Source organism: Aythya ferina (genome assembly GCF_964211825.1).
Source record: "Aythya ferina genome assembly, chromosome: Z".
NCBI classification, from domain to species: Eukaryota; Metazoa; Chordata; class Aves; order Anseriformes; family Anatidae; genus Aythya; species Aythya ferina.
In genome coordinates this window covers 84956336-84975124 of record NC_140299.1, presented here as the reverse complement: position 1 = coordinate 84975124, position 18789 = coordinate 84956336, and the positions used below count along the sequence as shown (strand labels likewise).

General features: G+C 49.8%; 1 protein-coding gene and 1 long non-coding RNA gene across 2 annotated transcripts in view; one reads left to right on the top strand and one right to left on the bottom strand.

The window, feature by feature from the left end:
* Positions 1-4369: 4369 nt before the first annotated feature.
* On the bottom strand, positions 4370-11732 carry GRHPR (glyoxylate and hydroxypyruvate reductase). The gene is made up of 9 exons (XM_084504284.1): positions 11641-11732; positions 11433-11563; positions 11288-11360; positions 10791-10907; positions 10123-10211; positions 9355-9459; positions 8037-8172; positions 7559-7689; positions 4370-4658 (listed from the first exon to the last, which is right to left on the bottom strand). The coding sequence occupies exons 1-9, from the start codon at positions 11715-11717 to the stop codon at positions 4537-4539; spliced, it is 981 nt and encodes a 326-aa protein (XP_084360410.1). The 5' UTR covers positions 11718-11732; the 3' UTR covers positions 4370-4536.
* The window catches only part of LOC311427156, a 33504-nt gene continuing 25601 nt past the window's right edge, over positions 10887-18789 (top strand). Inside the window, exon 1 of the long non-coding RNA XR_014687224.1 lies at positions 10887-10996. This is a non-coding gene — a long non-coding RNA (uncharacterized lncRNA). The remainder of the gene's footprint in view (positions 10997-18789) is intronic.

The following is an 18789-nucleotide window of genomic DNA, read 5'->3' as shown; positions in this document are numbered from 1 at the left end:
CCTCACAACAGACAGGCTTAGCACACTGCCAGCTGCCTTTCTCACCTCCTTTCTCATTCTCAAGAAATGTTCTGCATTATTATACAGCACCCTGCTCTGCTTTTATACAGGATGAAAGTAGGAGAAAACAGCACACTGCTGCTTTCAGAGATACAGACTTGAGAACTTTTATTCACCCTTGCCAGAATCCTTCCAGGGCTGAACAATAACAAAAAGTAAATTGAGCAGTTGGGGCACATTACGGTTTGTTCCCATCCTGGACTTTTCCTCCAAGCCTCATTGTACACCCAGACAGAGCGCCACTGGACAGAGCACCACCGTTCCAGCATGGCTCCAGGCCCTTGCTGGTGCCTACAGCATGTTCTCGCTGCACCCCTCATGTTTTACCCTCCTCTCTTGCCCTGGGGAAAAGCCCATGCAGTGGAGCTGGCAGCTCATCACAGTGCGCAAGGGGCTCTGGCAGGGCTGTGATGGCAACCGCCTGTCAGGGGTGCATGCAGCTCTTCCCGCTCCTGACTGGCAGGCACTGGGAGCACCAAACTGTACCTCAGCTGTTGGCAGCACTATCCAGGAGCCTTGCAAACGCGTGCTTGAGCTGCAAGCGTGCAGCGTTCCTCTTCCACATTGCCACCCCTTCTCCCTCTCCCTGGCGTGTGATTTCAGAAAAGCACTTGCAACACCTCCTTCTGGCAGTCAAGGCTTTCTGCTACATGTACAGTCTTTTTCAGCATATTTCTTGCAGACAGGAGTTCCTCTTGTCTGGTCCTGCAGCATGGCTGGTGCCTTTGGGCAGTAGGAGGAAGGCTGTTTCCTCCTCTGGTGCGAGGCACTTGCTGGCAGCTCTGTGCAGCCATGCAATGCCACAGCAGGAGAGGTGGTGGGCAGCGTGGGAGCAGGGTTTTGTACCAGCACAGCTGAGGTGCAGGCAGGGACAGAGCTGGCCAGAGGATGCCCATGAGGCACACGGGACAAATGCTGATCCAGCTGGAGGACAACACAGGGCCAGGGACCAGCAGCAGGGTTGGAACGGAAGGGTTTTCACACAGCTGTGTTGCTGAAGGGTTGCATTAGGTGGGACTATGTAAAACAAGACTCCCTGAAGAAGAAGAGGGCCTTTCTATCACTGAGCCCAAGGTCATTTACCAGGCTACAGTACTGTGTGAGTGGTGAGCATGGGGGCACAAGCCAAGGCCCACACTTAGCCCATGCTCAGGCATGCACAGGCCGTGCCACCTCCTGCTGCCAGTGCTGGGGCCCACCAACACACCCCTGCAAAGACAAAGGCTCGAAGGTGATGGGCAAGGGCAACGTGCTGATGGACCATGGTGGTTTGCAGAGATAGTGAGCTGATCTCCACACCAGGGGACAGGGGAGCCCTTGCAGAAACACAGAGCAGATTAACTGCTTGTGTCACTGTTCACCCTGGACCTCAGCAAAGGAGCTCAGACCTCCTCTTGAGCAACCCTGGCCAGCACGAGGGGACACACACCTGGCTCAGCCTGTTGCAGTGTGTGAACACCAAACAACGAGAAAACAGAGCTTTTGATGACAGCAACAGGCCTGAGCTGATGCCAACCCTCCTGGTGGCTGGGGAGGCCCAGTATGGTGATGGTAAGCATCCAGAGACTGGATGGGTGTTGCGTGTGTGTTGTGACCCCACCCAAAACACCAAAGACCTAAAAATAAAGAAATAAATATATAAAATCCACGTTATACAAGGAGGGTTCACTGTTTAGATCATCTAAAAGAACCTGGTCAGAGTATTGGAGTCCAACACGAACTGGCCTGGGGAGCCTGCATGGCTGGAAACAGGGTGTGCACATGCACACATCCCCACACACTGCTCAGGCACCTGTGTGCTTCACCTTGGGATGAGGACAGTTTCTCAACCTTGTCTCAAGCTGCAAGCCACCAGTTCTTACCATGCTTACTGTGGGCTGAAGATGGCCCATCCAGTGCCATGAGCTCCTGGGTTACACTTACTGGTAGTGCCATGGAGCAAGTGGGGGTTTCCTGTGCCAGCAAGGCCAACAGAGCTGCTCCCATCTCAGCTTTTGACGAAATGCAGAATGGAGATGACTGCAGAGCAGCCTAGGTGCTGGTGCTGAGGAAATCACTGCTGGCAGGGCTATCACCAGGTGGTCGCAGGTGCCAGGAGAGCAGGAGGGGATGGGGCCACCACAGGGCCAGCCTGTGCTCCTCAAACAGCCACGCTGCTGCCAGGCAGGGCAAGGCAAGCCTGATCGCTCCTCTCAGCCCCAGCACAGGCTGTACTTGCAGAGGCTTCACCATCCCCTGACATTTACATACATACATGTATATATGTGTGTGTGTAAAGGTATTGCCAGAAAATAATTTAAATGGAGCTGCCTTCATCACCACGCAGGTATTCATAGATGGGGAAGACAAATTTGTAATTCACAGATGTGACCAGTGCTGTCGCTGCAAGACTAGGGATGGGGTAAATCCTTGGTAGGGCTCCAGCAGAAACCTGGAGACCTTGTACTTTGTAGCTGACGCTGCTCTGCTCGTTTAACACTCTTTGCTGGCAGCTTCAAAATGCAGCATCTCTATACATTCAATGCTCACCATTTATTCTAAAAATGCTAGAAGCGTTTTTGTCCTTTGCTGTGCAGTGACCTTTTCAGAAGTACTCCGTAAGTGCTGGCTGTGCAGGAGGGTGGGGAAACTCCACTGGCCCAAAGTGCTCATGAAAGGTTGGATGTTGGCAGTCACGTGCCGTGTGACAAGCTGTGACGATGGCCCCCAGACAGTCTGGCAGGTCACGGGCCAGTGCACTTCATGCTGTGGGAGCCCACAGCGCTGTGTCCTCCTTGAGGTGCAAGCCCCTTGGGGCTCTCTTCCCAAAACAGCCAGCGGGAACTTGATACAGCCTAATACTGTTCAGGCTCTCCCTTATCCCAATGACCTGAAAATTAAGATGTACGTAATTCAGTACCAAAAAAATCCCCCTGGGACAAAGGTCCCTTTATTCAAAGCTGCACAGGGCAGGTCAGGAAGCCAGAACACTTGCTCTTTCACAGCAGCTCCTTTACATCATTTTACTAGTACCTAGCTCTGTTAGAAATTCAGTTTGTCACACTGGCATTTAAAGTAACATTGACTCTGCTCACATTTCCATAGAATTAGGGACTTCAAAAAATGCTAAGAATAACTTGGCTTTATTTACATTTTGCTGTGCAACTGCAAGCATCCCTGAGGACTACTAAGGCTGCATAGCAAGCACATTCATTAACAAACTGAACTCCTTTAATGATTTTGTGGAACTGTACTCGTACCAATGGTCTGCAGATCTGCTCAGCCACTCATTTTGGGGAGGCCAGCAGCAGTTTTCCCAGACTGGTCACACAAACACACCTGCTTGTGCCTCCAGAGGCTCTGCAGAGCAGCTCAGCATCCATCCCCTGGCAAGCATGCACTGCACTAAGCAGCCTAACACTACATGCACCATGCTGCATCCCATTCCTGCCCAAAGAGCGGGCACTGTACCAGGGTGGCAGCTGGCAATGAAGGAACAAACACCCCTGTGAATACCCAATATGCACACGTGCTTGAAGTGGCATTTTTGAAAAATGTTTAAATACAAGTTAAACTCCTCCTTCCATGGTCACACAGTGACATAGCCACCTTTCTTTTTTCTCATGGGAACAGTGTCATCTTGATATGCCCTCCTCAGAGAGGGCATGATAAGTGGCATGTCTCACTGATTGTTTCATCAGCTTGAGCAGAGTTACCAGGATGAAGAGCGGTAGAGATGCATTCCACTCCCCATCTGTGAGCGGGACAGACTACAGGAGAAAGCAAACCCCGTCCAAATCCCTGAAATGTGCTCATCAAAGCCTTTCCTGAGACTTTGGACTTTTTTCCTTTGCATTAGCATGCATCACTGCATGTCTGAAAAAAAATAAAATAGAAAAAATGGGGAGGACAACTGAAGGTGGTTCACAACCCACTTCAAAGATCAGGAACTGCAGCTATGCCCAGAATTAACGATGGATACAAAAGGCAAAGCTGGAGGTGCCAGTGGAGCCATATAAGACTTTCTTTGTTCATCTTTACACACCTGAAAAACAGAAAAGTCATGCACTGGCACTCATTTAGCTAGGTCTTTTAATGCATGCTTGGCAGTGAGCTGGAAGCAGCTCCCTTGATGGCAGCTGTGGTCCCCTGCCTATTGCCTAATAACCTCTCTTTGCTGTTTCTGGATGAGAGCTTGGAGCTCAAGCACAGAACTGCCTGGCCCTCTCAAACTGACCCAAAGACCCAGAATGTTGTCTTCCCCACTTAACAAACGTGACAACAACATGTGTGGAGGAATCCCCTTCCCGAGTAAAAAAGACACACCACAGTCACTGCTTCTCTTTAATAGCTAGGGTACAATTCTCTCACTGTGGACATCATTGGCACGGTAGCTGCAGAGAAGAGGCACCAGACCCATCTTTCAGGCTTCTCCAGGCTGGAGGGCGATGCGGCATCCTGCACGGTGACCCCACAGAGGTGGCTGGCTGCGGACTGTCACAGCAGCAGCTCATGGGGCATGCGCTCCCCCCGCAGACCGGCCAGCAGGTTGTCAGCTGCCAGCACCGACATGGTGGTCCGCGTGGCATAGGTGGCACTCCCAACGTGTGGCAGAATCACTGCATGGACAGAAAGGGTTACTGAGTGATTTCTTATGCTCACTGGCCTCATACTGCTTTCCTTTGGCCCAGCCCTCCCAGGGATCTTCCCGTGGGGTGGGCAAGCACGGTCCTCCCTCAGCTGCCTCTCTGCAAGGAGCTGACACAAAACACACGGCTGCCAAGCACATCTGATAACTAACTAACTAAGCTATTTGTGAAGACAGGCAGTCAAGAGTGAGTCCTCCTTTCTACATTCAGGCTTGGTACTTCCTGCATGGACAGAGTCGGTGGTAGATGTGAAACAAACATTCCTTTGACACAGAAATACGCAGTGAAATTCCCTCACTGTGGTCTCATTACCACACACCCGTATGAAGTTCCACTCACCACCAATGCATACTGAAGCAAAAGCCAAAAATATTGTTCAGAAAAAAAATTGTTTTACAGACTCCTCAGTGCAGACAAATAGCCCCTACAGAATCTGCAGAGTTCCAGTGCCTTATGGCAGAGATTTTTATCCACCTGTGTGACCAAGTTCACAGAATCCCAGAGTAGCTGAGGTTGGCAGGGACCCCTGAGTCCATCTGGCCCAATCCATGCTCTATCAGGGCCACGCGGAGCAGGGTGCCCAGCACCACATCCACACAGCTTTTGGAGATCTCCAAGAAGGAGACCTCACAGCCTCTCTGGGCAGCCTGTTTCTCCGCTCCGTCACCCACAAAGTGCAACCCACTCCGTTTATGCAATGTAAAGAAATAAGCCAATGCTGCTTTAACAGTATACCATTACATCAGTAATGTATGAGTACTTGCTCAAGGTATGGCGAAACACCTGCACTGCAGTCTCTGTTGGCTTTATAACACACAACACCTATGGGAAGTGCAGAAGCCCAAATACTTGACATGGAGCTGACTTCAGAGGGAGACGGTGGGGTGGGGCGTGGGGGAGAAGGTTGTAATGCAAACTGTGGGGACATGTAAGTCCTTTGGTTCACAATCAAGAACCACACGTGAGTTCTCTGTTTGCTGTGGAAACAAGGCCAACACTTCCTCCTCTACTCATCCTGTGTTTTTCCAACTGCTGAAATTATTTGGCAGTTTTGGGTGAAATCTGTCAATAGTTTCAAAATCAAAGCCTCATTTCCACTTAAAAAACAAAACAGAACAAAAGGTATTTATTTTTGTCTTGGTTGGTGTTATTCCAAGATTCTAAGGTCTCTGAAGTACCAAAAATATTTCCAGAAATATTTCTCTGCTTTTATCATTTCTCACATTACCTACTATGGGATCTAAACAAAACACAGCAAAAATGGTGTTTAATAAAATGACAGTCAAAGCAACAGCTATGAAATTCTGTTTCTGTGGGCAAGACTACATTTTCACCCTGACCTTCCTACTTTTTTTTTTTTTCCTCTCCACAGAACAGATTTTTCCTTACCCAAAAAACATCCCTCCTTGGCAGAGGACACTCTGCTGCCTCCCACACCATCACACTGGATTTTGCCCCTTCAGATGAGGGCAGGGCACCGGGTTTCACCCTTGGGTTGCAACTTGATCAAACAAAGCACTCAGGTATGCAAGAGGACCTTGGCTCCAGAGTTGCCCGCTGGCTCCAGAGCAGAGCAAATTGCCCAGATGAAGCAGAGGCAGCCAGGTAGGAACAACCCTGACAAGTTAACAGCAATGAAGCTGTGGACAACCATAGTTACCAGAAACCAACATTTCCTCTATGTTCCAACTCTGCCTCTTGGTTTTCAAGCGAGTCTAACTTGCTTGTACCTGAGAGCAGTCCCTCTCAGTAACCAATCTGATCCATGTGCTTCCCTGTCTGAAGAAGCAGAAGAAAGCTACCAAAGGAAAGCACAGGGGAAGGGCTGAGCAACCACTGAAGGCCACACAAGGGAAGCCAGTGACCATGCCAAGGGCTGTCAATAACTTCTCTCAGGCTACTGGCTAGCCTGTGGTGCCTGCAGGGGCAGAGCTGCATGGAAGAGCTTAAAGGACACAGGAAACAGCCCCCAGCATAGTCAGCTCCTTCTCTGACAAGGATACCCTAGGAAAATGCTGAGGGCCACTAACATCCTGTAGCCCGGGGGCTGCTGCACTAAAACATCACCCTGCCCAGCACGGCAGCTCTCAGGAAAGCACTGGTAAAGTTAAAAGTGATAAATGATTGTCCCTGGTTTCAGGTGTTCCTGCAAAGAAACCTCTGCTCACCCCACAGCACAAGCTCTTACTGGCTTCTTCAGCTGGGGGCTCTCTGGTTTCCTGACATACATCAAACAACCTGGCACTTAATTAACTGTGCTCCTGTGCACAATGCTGAGCCAACACCTTTCTGCCCAGACTCACAGTAGATGGGCTAGACAGTCAGCCCTGCTGGAGCATTCCCAAGGCTCAGACTCCTCTAGGCAGACACAGCACCCAGCTTTTTAGCTGCACAGGAAGCCTTTCTTACAGAGTTCTGTGCCCAGGAGCTGACAGAATACCAGAACTTCGCAGGGCATGGTCAGAGGTTTCACATTCCAGCACCTGCCCATATCAACCCCCTTCCTGAATTTCACCTCACGCCTCAGTTCTTTGAATGCAGATCTATCAGGAAGATATTGTAAGACAAGACAATCTCAACTGCTTTCTGGAGTATTAAAATACCACTTATGCTTGTTTTATATCACATTAATAAGGTCTTTAACAGCTCCCCACACTACAGAATGGTTACCTACAATTTGATTAAACACATGATTTTCCTGCCTGTGAAAGACATTTCAGTTCTCATTCACCATTTTCAAGCTTGCACAGACAGAAAATCCTTCTGAAGTCAACTAGCAGGTCCCTTGCCTTAAGCAGAGGTGGCACACCAAGCAGCAGGTGGCCAGGAGAGTGACAGGGGAAGCCCCTGCTGCAGACACAGCAACTTACCGCAGTTCTTGAGGGAGAGCAGAGGGTGGTCAGTGGGCAGCGGCTCTGGCGTTGTGACATCCAGGCCTGCAGCTGCGATCTGGCCACTGACTAATGCATCATACAGGTCCTCCTGGTTCACCACAGCCCCCCTGGGAAAAGCAGAGAGATGGGCTCACACCGCTCCCAAGTGGTCAACCAAGAACTTGGGGTCATCCACCCCTCTGGGGCTGGACACAGGGCCCCAGTCAGGAGAGAGAGGCTGCAGCCCCCTAAGCAACTTATCCTGACTCTGGATGAAACCAAGAAACCTTGAGATGGAGGGAGCAGGCCACAGTGTGGACAAACCACTCCTGTGGCTGCAGTCATGATGATTTCACATCCTGCATGGACTCCCAGACAAAGCACATCTCACCACTGACGGGATCCCTCTGCAGCCGGAGCTATCAGCAGGGTGCCAGGGTCACGCTGCCTGTGCCAGAGACTGCGATACCATTACCTGCTTGTGTTGATGAACACAGAGGTCTTCTTCATTCTGCTGAAGAAATCCTTGTTGCACATTCCCTGGGTGTCAGGAGTCAACGCGCATGTCACAACAACAAAGTCTGACTCTTCAGCTAGCCTTGTGAGTGGGACTGAGTGGAGAAACAAAGGTCACAGCTCCTGTCAGAGGCTTCACCAGGCTCTCTCAGCCACCCTCCTAATTCACAAGAATCACCAGCAAGCAAGTTTATCTTTGGAAAAACGTTGTCAACCTTTCTCCACAGGAGAGACACAAGGATGGGCAAACATCAAACAAACTACACAGAGATACATTCCTACAGATACTATCGTAGTGTTTGGCTTCACTTTTACATTATAATCAATCCACAGGGAAATCTAGCAATGTTTTGGTTATCTGGCCAAAAAGAGGCTCTACAATGTATTTCATGTTTAGATAGCAAAATACTGCAGTGACTGTTTATATCAACATTAAATCTCTCCCTACATTACCTACAGATGTAACTCATGCAGTTTCCTGGACCTGAGTAGAGAAAAATGCAAGGGACTAGCAGTGACTGCAAGAAAAAGCACGAACTGGAAATGTATTGTCTTTGGACTGAAAAATTAGCACTGGATGCAAGACTCAGGACTCCAACAGGCCTGCAGAGAAGTCCTGTTTACTAACTAAGAAATACTACTAGGCTTTGTTGGACTATGACATTCATTTTAAAGCAGAAGGTTAAAGCCCATGTTTGTTTCCGGCACCCAACATCTACTATCAGCAATAATCTCCAGTCAGTCCCCTCCCCTCCCCTCCGCTTCTGCCCCATTGTGGGACTTTAAGGTATCTCACTGGGTTAACAAGACCCTTCCCACTGCTCCTGACAGGATCAGCTGCCACTGTACCCTTCCATGGCACCGCTACCTTTCACTTGATTTTAAGAGTGAAACCAACTGGCAATTATAAGCAGACAGATATAAAGACAAAACAATGAAAAAAACCCATAGCCCACTATTATCTTGGTTTGTCAGTTAAAGCCTAAATGCGTCAAGCGAACCTACTATCTGAAACCATCTGGGTCAAAGGAAGACTCCTTCCTTTTTTTTCCCCTCTCTTTCATCCATTGCTACCATGCAAGAAACATTCAGCGCCAGCTCCTTTTGCTGCCTTCGTACCTGTTCAGCCCAGCTGTACTGAATACCCTACTCAACACCTCTGCTCCCTAATGACTCACCCACTCCAGGTGGCATCTCCCAAGGCCAGCCCAGCTTTGCTGCTTTCTACCCCACAACTGAAGACTCACTGTTTCTCTCATCTCATTTGTATTTCTTACCAAACTCGGCTTGAAACTCTGCAGCACTCTCTGGTTTTGGGCGACTTCCAGTGTACAAAAAGTTCTTGACCCCAAATGGCTTTAGACGGCGGGCAACTGCCTGTCCTAAAAATGAGAGAGAAAATCTTTTACCTGCTGTGCTGATTCCAGCAGAGGGGCACACAGCACGGTGACTAGCACCTAGCTACAGGGGTCACACAAGCCTCGCTGCTGCTCCATCCTATGCACCTGTTAGCAAGCATGCATGTGGTTTAGCTGGAAGGAAAGAATGTATGTCTTGCTAAAGGGCTGCTGTGACATTCCTGGTTGGGATTGCTCCTGTGAGGCTCATTTCCCAGCGGGGTGAGTGGCAGATGTCTTCTGCTGCTCCTCAAGGGAGCAGGAATGAACTCTTAGCCACGGGATAATAAACCTGAAGCTACCCTAGAGAGCAAACCAAAAAGCGAGGAAAGAAATAGCCAGCAGCTGACAAAGTCAACAACTGATCAGATGAAAAGCACATTGTCCTGGACTTTGTCAAGGGTATTTGTTTAAGTGAAAACCAGGAGGACAATGTCCAGTTTGCTGTGGCATTCAGGTACAGTGGATGCATGTGAATAATTAAAACTTTAAGGTCTAAGCCTGACGGGTCAAGATCACTGCTCAGAGAAGCTCTACTGGGCCCTCTTGGTTGTTCCAATAGATTTTAAATAAGTGAGCACGGGACAAAACCAAAAGCACCCTCCCACCAGCAGAGGCACACAAATCTTGCACATGACATGCACTTACCTATTCTTCCCAGACCTATGATGCCCACCGTACTATTAGACAGACCATAGCCACACATCCACAAAGGCTTCCATGTTGTCCAGCCACCACTAGCAGAGAGAGTCAGGTGGAAATGTTAAGGAAACAGCAGCAGAGAGCCTACACAGCCTGGCCCAGCACTGTGGCAAGTACACCACAAACCATAAGCACTGCAGCAGGCTAGCCGCTCTGGATGATCTTATAGCCAGAGGTTCCTGCTTCAAGCTCGCTCTGGGGTCTCCTGCATGAATCTGCTCAAGCCTTGGGTATGCAGCAGATGCCTCAGAACTGGTTGAACTTAGCATGCTACTAAGCAGAGCCTTGGACCAAGCGCCAGGCAGTGAAATCTGTCCAGATCTCAAGGGGTTCAGAGCTGATTCAGTGGTTCTCACCCCTGTTCCTCTATCTACAGCATGCATAGGGGTGTTCAGAAGAGACTTGTGTCCCTTTTGCAGCCCTTGAATAACATGCCTGCAAAAAATCACAGGACTGCAGTGGACTCCACACTAGCCAGCGAGATTTTCCACTAGCTTGGTGACGCTCTGGCTTCAGCCCCATTTCATTTGTCCAGCGCTGGGATTTTTTTTCCACTTTGATCCAGCTCCTGCAAAAGCCAGCCCTTGCTCCGGCACAGGGCTGCAAATACTCACTTCTTCACCTGCTCTATGGCCTCCGGCAGCCGGCGGCACGTAGCCAGAAGCAAAGCCACGGAGAGCTCTGCGGTGGCATCGGTCAGGACATCAGGGGTGTATCCAACGCGGATCCCTCTGAAAGGAAAGCACAGGACTCAGGTCTCCAGGAGCAGCAGTGCTACCTACAAATTGCTGGGACAGCTGCTGAAGTAACTCCTGCCCAGGTATTTATGGCTCCATGCAGGGACGGACGTCCCTTTGGACTCCTCACCCCTTCACTGCAGACCCCTCCGACCGGGCCCTTCCCTGGTACAGGGGCAGCGTGCTCCACAAACCCCCTCCAGCACCGACCCCTGCAAAAACCCGCCCCCGAGGCCGAGGTACCATGCCGATCGCCACTCCGGGTGGGGGCTGAGCCCCGAGGCCATTCCCTGCCTCGCTCCCCCCTTCCACGCCACCCTTCGCAGCCACCCACTGACCCCCCCCCCCCCCCTTAGCAGCGGGGCGCAGGTTACCGCTTCTTAATCTCGTCCAAGGCGAGGTGGTCGAAGCCCACGGACATGGTGCTGATGACTTTCAGGCTGGGCCCTGCGGGACACCAGGGTCAGAGCCGCCCCTCGCCCCCCCTCGCTGCCCCTCGCCCCCCGTCCCCGCACCCACCCGCGGCGTCCAGCACCTCGCGGTCGATGCGGTCGGAGAGCAGGCAGAGCAGCCCCTGCTTGCCCGACACCCCCGCCAGCAGCTGCGCCCGCGGGACGGGCTCCTCCGAGTCCCACTGCTGGACGCGGCACCTGCGGGGGACACGGCCGTCAGCCGCCGAGCCCACGGGCATGGGGCTGCCCGGCCCGGCCCTGCCCGCCGCCCTCACCCGCCGGCCTCCGCCAGCACCCGCAGCCCCTCGGCCGGGATCCGCCGCGTGACGAACACCGCCATGGCCCGGCTCATGGCCGCCCGCAGCGCCCCCCGGCGGCCCGGACCCTGCCCGCGGTTCGGGCCCGGCCCCCGCAGAGCCGTGCCGGGGGGGGCGCGGTGCTGAGAGGAGCGCGGGCGGGATTTTCTGCAGAGAAGCGAGCGCTGGAAGAGCTGCCGGGGTGGTGGAAATGTCAGAGGCTGTGTTGCTGTGCGGCGCGCATTGTACGGATGCAAATCCAGGGGAGATCCCTGCTCCTGATTGTGTAGCCCGCGAGGAAGAATAGAGATAATTTTTAATGAGCCCTCTGCCCCCCCCCCGCCAGAGCAAGAACGCCTTAAGAAAGGTCACTCCTGGAAGGGTGGCTGGCTGCATGCTGTTGCCGGGTGGCAGGCACCGAGCCGGAGCTGTGCCCCCATGCTCTTGTGGGCACGCGGATCCAACACAGTGCAAGCGCAGAGCACCACTGAGAGAGGCCACGGCCAGCAAGCTACAACATCAAACGCTGTCCACCATTTAGTGATGATGTTGACAATTTCATGTCTTCATCATGTTACATAATGTGTGTTGCTATATAATACTGTCACCCATCAGCCAAGGGCCTGGAAAACTAAGGAAGTAGGTTGGGGTGGAAACTGCATCACCCAGCATGGATTTGAGGCACGGCTTTATGCCAGTGCCATTCGTTTTAGGGTGATGATGCTTTTCATGGGAGATGTTGGTGGACTTCTGTTCTTGCTTACAGTGTGCCGGATCCTCCCACATTATGTTTTGCTGTGGTCACCCAGCAAGCTCCCTGATCAAAACTGTCTTCCAAGCTATGCTCTTTCACATGTAGCTTGTCAGACATCACTTCTTTCTCTGCTGGCCCTGGGGGCATGTAGGACCGTGGTGATAGATCCAGCTGGGTCCCAGTCTGTATGTCTAAGCAGAGTGCATCTAACCCAAAACAGGGCTGAGGGGAACAAACAGTGCTGCTTGCAGCTCTAGGAACAGCATTTATCCCCTGTAAGTGCTTCTGCTCACTTGCTTAAAGAACCGCTGTAGAGCACCCCAGTTCTGACACATCACCCACACAGCAACAGTATAGGCTGAGATGGCTGCCCAAGTTTCACTGATTGAAAAGTATTGCCACAACTAGCAGAGACTTGGTGCTAGATAAATTGGGTAGTGGTTTAGGATAGGAGTTTCAACCTCAGAGTCTCCAGTGACTACTTTGGGAGGTCTCCAACGTCTAGAGATTGGTACTAAGTCCTCTCCCAGTGCTAAAGACAGACTTTGCTCTTTAAACTGCAGTAGCCAGACCCTTATCTTGTGGGATTTAAATTTGTTGGAGATCTGATCTGAATCTGCTTTATGACAATAAAATGAACACAGGTATGTAAACAGCAGGTTTGTGCAGGGCAGGGGGTAGGGAAAGAAAATAAGACACTTTCTTGTATAAAAAGGTCAAGTAATACAGGTGTACTACCTTTGGGAATGAACATGGTGTCAAAACAGTGAAGATAACGCATCAATGGACAGAGGGCAAGTGGGATTAACATCCCAGAATGTGTAACTGGGTTGCTTTCTGCAGCTACACAGTAGGTGCTCCACAGGTGTGTACTAGCAAATGTGAATGATTTGCAGCATGCACTCACCACAGTTTTTAAGTTTAAAGGGATGATAATCTGCATGCAGAGGTTGAGGCACTGGGACATCCTGACTGACAGCTGTGGTCTGACCACTGGGCAAAGCCTGGACTTGGTCACTGTGCTTCACTGCATCGCCCATGACAGGAAAACAAAGGATCTATCAGCCTCTGGGCTTCTCCCCTACATCACTGCCCTAGGAGATATGTGCTGATGAAAGCTTTAACAAGAGGCCTAAAGAAAGCCATAGTGTGTAACCACCTGATCTTAATGGGAGTTTTATAGTAAACTCAGAGGGCAAGGACTTACAGTACCTTTCTCTGGCACAAATCATCTGTGTTGTATGAGGTATCAGCTTATCTAATAAGACTGTACTCTACCTGTGGGATTTTCCTTTATCATGATGCACGTCTTCTCCCACCATCAGGATGCTGTCAGATTATGCCAGCAGAGGCCATTTTATTTTTTTCATAATTGCTTGAAATTTCATTTTTTTATATTGAGCTGGGTTATCATTAGTGCTGACATCTTATCTCCCTTTCTCATTGCCTAAGGATTTGTGTCAGGACTATATGCTCTCCAGCATGACATCTCTGTTCTAATCATGCGGTGCAGTGGTGGCAAGGTTTTTTTTACCTTTACGATCCCTTCTGTCCTTTCCTGCTCATGCAGTTGGATGCAGCGGAGTGGTTTCTTTGAAAGGTGCGGGTGCCAAGTCTTGCCAGAGTCACTTCTCAGTGCACAGTGGAGACATCTGAATGCCTGCAGTGCCTCCAGTGGCAGCCTCATGAGCAAGACACTCCCTGAAAGGACTTATTAAAAATAATAATAATAATAATGCTGGAACAAAGGTGTGTTCCTTGTTACACTAAAATCCACAGAGTGAGTATAAACCAGTTGCTTGCCTGTGTGGCTTGGAATTGCTCTAAGCTGGCAAAAACACTTTTCTGAAGTGCCCTGGATTGACACCACCATCCCGGGCCACCAGTTCCACCACAGGTAGAATGGCTTGTGGGACTTGGCCATCAAATGCTCCCAGGACACAGTATAGGATGTCTCAGAAGCTCACTGCTTGATGCCAGAAGCTTGTGGTGACAAGCTCCAGGCAAGAACAAGGCAGCATGTGCTTCCCTGCTTGCAGGTCAGCTTCAGCAGGATGTATTTCACTTGCAGATTGATCTGTGCTCCTTTGGATAAAGTCATTGCACAATTTGGTGACAAAATCCTTTTGTGTTACAAGGGCATTTTTTTTTTTTTTTTTCCTGGAGGAACTCAGGATAACACTGAAATCTGAAAATAAGAATATTTTGGCCAGATCTTTTTTAACCAGAAGTGGCATGAATATATATCAATGAACAAATACACAGAGAATGAAAAAGATACATACATATATATATATATGTACAAAAATATAAAGGTGTTAGAGTTGAAGAGTTTTGAAAATGGCATTTTGCCTGTCTTAATTCCAAAAATCATAGGTTTTGGACCAGCCTTGGTTCTACTGAAATATCTATGTCCTCTTGGTATGGCTGATCCAGGTCTCACAGTGCAGAAATTTTGGGCAGTTCTGTATACAGACCTGTAGGAGAAACAACTCCCCATGGGCTGTTGCAGCCCCACTGTGAATCCCAAAGCCACTTATTTACCAGTGCTGACCCTCAGGCCATACCACGCAGCTCAGCAATCCTTGAGATCCTATTGTGGCCTGGCCCAAGGATGAGCCACAGCCGTAGGCAGAGGCTCCCCTCCTCAGTTTTACATGGGATTCCATTCAACCTAAGATTTTCTTCTTCTTCTTATCCCATCAGACAAACTGGACAGAAATTCCCAGTTCCTGTTTTTCATAGGCATATCACATCTGTGTGTGTGTTTGTGTATAAACATACACATGCCTGACCTGGCGTCTTTCCTGTTACCTGAGCACCTGATCTGTAAATCCTGTTTTTACCATCTGCTCTGTGTCAGCCAGACCTGCAGAAGAATGTACCTCAGGGAAGTTCTGAAGAGCTCTGCAAAACCTTTCTGAGAGTTGAAATGAGAGAGAGCACAGCCACATCCTCCTCTGCTTTGCTGGTGGATGGCAGGGCTGCTGCTGGGGCAGCCAGGGCACCAGTACCTCCCAGCCAGCTCTGGGGCCAGCTTTTCTTTCCTCCTGTGCAGGCACACAGGGATTTGCCTCAGCAGCTAGCACATCTATCCTACCTCATCAGTAGAAACCCTACCACTGCAATACCTTCTCAGAGCACTGTCTGTACTTTTCTGCCTCTACCTCTGCAGTTTGTTGGTCCACCTAAAGAGGTGGAAATGTCATCCACCTGAGTACACCAGGAGATTGATGGGGTCTTAGGAGGGCATGTCAGTGCAGGGCAAAAACAATCACAGGCTTTCAGGATGGAAAGGTGATGTCCTTCGAAATACAGGTCACCCCTGACAGAGCTTACATCTCTCCAGAGAATACAGGCATGCAGAGATCTGACAGCTCCTTGCAAGATATCAGCAGAATGGCTGGGTCACTGTCCTGGCCCAGCAACAAGCTGGGGGCTTGAGGGAGAAGCTGTGGCTCTCCAGGAGGTGCCTGGAGTGAGAAATGATTTCTTGGGGTTTTACATGAACCCAAACTAGAAAAGCACCTCCCAGAGGGCTGCTGCTGGGACCAAACCAGACATCAGTCAGTTCCAAAAGCAGACATTATTTATTTGGGCCTGGCGGGCTAATTAACAACTGATCTGCAGGGCTTGGCTGCATTGCTTTTTCAGGACATGCTGTATGTTACCAGGGACGAAAAATGGAAAACAAAAACAAAGAAATGAACAACAGCAAAAAACAATGGCAGTAACAACAACAACAACAAAAAACTGTCCCCAGGAGCAATGGGGTCTGGGCACATGGAGGTGTGGAGGTCAGCTCCACAGGAGAGGGGCTGGGGGTGAGCTGTGCAAGCTGTGTGGAGCTGCTGGGGTGCACACTGCTGAGCCCAGCTTACTGAGGCTGTGGCACTGGGAAGGGCTGGCTTGGTGGAGAGGTGACCTTCGCAAGGTGACCTTCGGGCCTGTGGCCATGGCTCTGTGCTTTCTCCAACTCTTCTGTGGCTGCACAAGGGAAGCATAGCCATGTTGCACTGAGATGCTGCTGACTGCTGACCACTCTCAGACTGGGTCCTGCCACTGAAAGTCAGACGGTGGTGGTGGAGGTGGTTTGCACCCATAGCTTGGGTTTAATCTTGATATAAACCAGGGATATGATGCTGAAGGTGGCCATCCTCAACCCTTCAGCAGATTAGGACCTACCTCAGCCTTGTCACTGGGACCTGTGTTCACTGGCTGCCTTGGTGCAAGGTACTTCCCTTGCTAAAAACATTTTGGTGGTGCTAAACGCTCTTCCACTGCTGAAGGGTCATGGAATAGAATGGGATAGGACAGGACAGGATAGGACATAACAGAACAGAACAGCAAACACGTCTGATTCGGCATAGCAGGACTTGCGGCCTTGCACAGCTCTGCATCACCTGCAGACCAGAGCTGTTGCTTCCAGGGCTGCACTGTCTGTCTTCTTCAGAAGTAAAATAAGACACGGGCCTGTGATCCCTGCAGGTTGCTTTAGGAGCCATGGGCAGGACTAGGGTCACCAGAATCCCACATCTTGATGTGGCAGCTGTGGTAGGACTGTGAAAGGGATCAGATAGTCAAAGCCTCTGGATTAATTTGCTGAGCATCTGCCGTCTTCTGGCCACTTTGTCCTGTGAATGCTAGGTTAACTGGTAGAGGGATCTGCAAAGCATCCTAGAGATATTACAGGCCTTGGAGGGAGAGTGGGGATGAAGCATGGAGGTGAGGACTCACAGAGGCATGCTGAGAGAAAGGGCTGTTTGTGCCATCAGTCATCCTTCTTGTCATTGTCAGTACCTCTTATGACAGAAGAATTTTGGTCCACAGAAGGGCCTTAAAGCGTGTTCCTGTGGCCCCTCATAAAGCTACAGCAGCCATCTCTCCTGCCTTGCACTCTGTAGCTCCAAGCACTGCTCCGTGCTGCCCCTCAGCTCCTACGCACGCAAGGACTGCCCTGTCCCATGGAGAGTCAGAGCCCTTACTAGGGTTGCTCTACCAGGGATCTGTACTTCCCCACTCTCCTGGCTCCCTGTGGATGTCCAAGACCCCTCCTAGGCTCGGGGAGGTAGGAACTGCACATGGAGCACACTGTCTGCCCACTAGGACTTTAGCCAGCAGGAGCCAAGACAAGCAGTTGCACAATCATCAAAGACAACAACAAAAAATCTTGGTCCCCTCCAGTCTTGAGGGCAGAAGGAAAAAAAAAAAAAAAAAAAAAAAAAAGGAAAAAGGAGAAATTAGAGGTTTGTACATATATGGTATAGTAACAAGCATTGAGTAGTTTGTGAACCTGTAGTACTCAGTCAGTGATGAAATCAGAGGGAGGAATCAGGTTATGATACACTTCTGTCAGATTATAATACACTTCTGCTGCATGCTCGTGCTTGCAGGACACCTGTCATTGCAATCACAAATAAAAATATAAAAATGCTACTTCACTGACATCCTGTGTTATTGGCTGCAGACTGTTTCTTAGACTTCAATTTTTTTCATTATTATTTATTTATTTATTTATTTATTTTCACTTGATGATCTTTTGTCTCAAAGTCTTACCAGATGAGTTTTCACCCTGGACAATGTTGCTAGATTTATGTTGCTGACTGTTTTTCAGAGATTTAGTGGTGGCTGGTGGAAACTCACCTGGGAGACACTCAGCATCTGTTTATCGTTTTGATTATATACTGATCTCAAAAATCAGTCTTTGATTGCATTACAACGATACAATACATGTAGACATCAGCAACCTGCCCTATTTTATCCCACAGCCACAGGCAGTGCCACTCCTCTCAGAGATTCTCCTACTCACACACTGCATTCAAAGCTGTTTCTAGGACTGAAAACCTTGCTTTGTGAAGGAACGGGGGCAAGTTTTGGCACCATCTCCATGCTTCCCCACTGGAGATTCTGGGAGGAAGTCTCCAGCCCGTGGCACTCTATAAACTGGCCACAAGTGGGAGTTCAGCAAGCTGACAGCGCACACACAGGAGTGAATCCTCTGAACGGGAACAATGTGAATGAGTGGTGGCTGTATCTTGTTGAAGTGCATTTTGCTGTGCATCAATGCCAATTACAAAAACAAACCTTCTTTTTGATGCTCTTTCAATAAAAATATGAGTGTGCCCAGAGTAACTACCTGCTGTAGGGTGAGAGGGAGAGGGACTAAAGGCAGCAAAAGAAAGCAAGCTGCAGTTAACAATGGAGCTCTTAGAGAAAAGAGAAAAAAGGCAGGCAGATGGCATGAATATTACTGCATGAAAATGACTAACACTCTGAGAATTTCCCAGTGTACTTCTGACTGGCTTGGGCTTGCTTTTATAATTAATTTATGGAAAGCACCTAAATTGGGAATAAACACAATCTCACAAATCCCT

What these genes read in the sequence shown, in the direction of transcription:
- GRHPR (XM_084504284.1), bottom strand. Translation starts at nt 11,717, where the DNA reads ATGAGCCGGGCCATGGCGGTGTTCGTCACGCGGCGGATCCCGGCCGAG. An exon ending in GCCATAGAGCAGGTGAAGAA is followed by an intron (nt 10,212 to 10,790) that starts GTGAGTATTTGC and finishes TCTCTCTGCTAG; the next exon opens with TGGTGGCTGGACAACATGGA. An exon ending in AGAGTTTCAAGCCGAGTTTG is followed by an intron (nt 8,173 to 9,354) that starts GTAAGAAATACA and finishes TTCTCCACTCAG; the next exon opens with TCCCACTCACAAGGCTAGCT.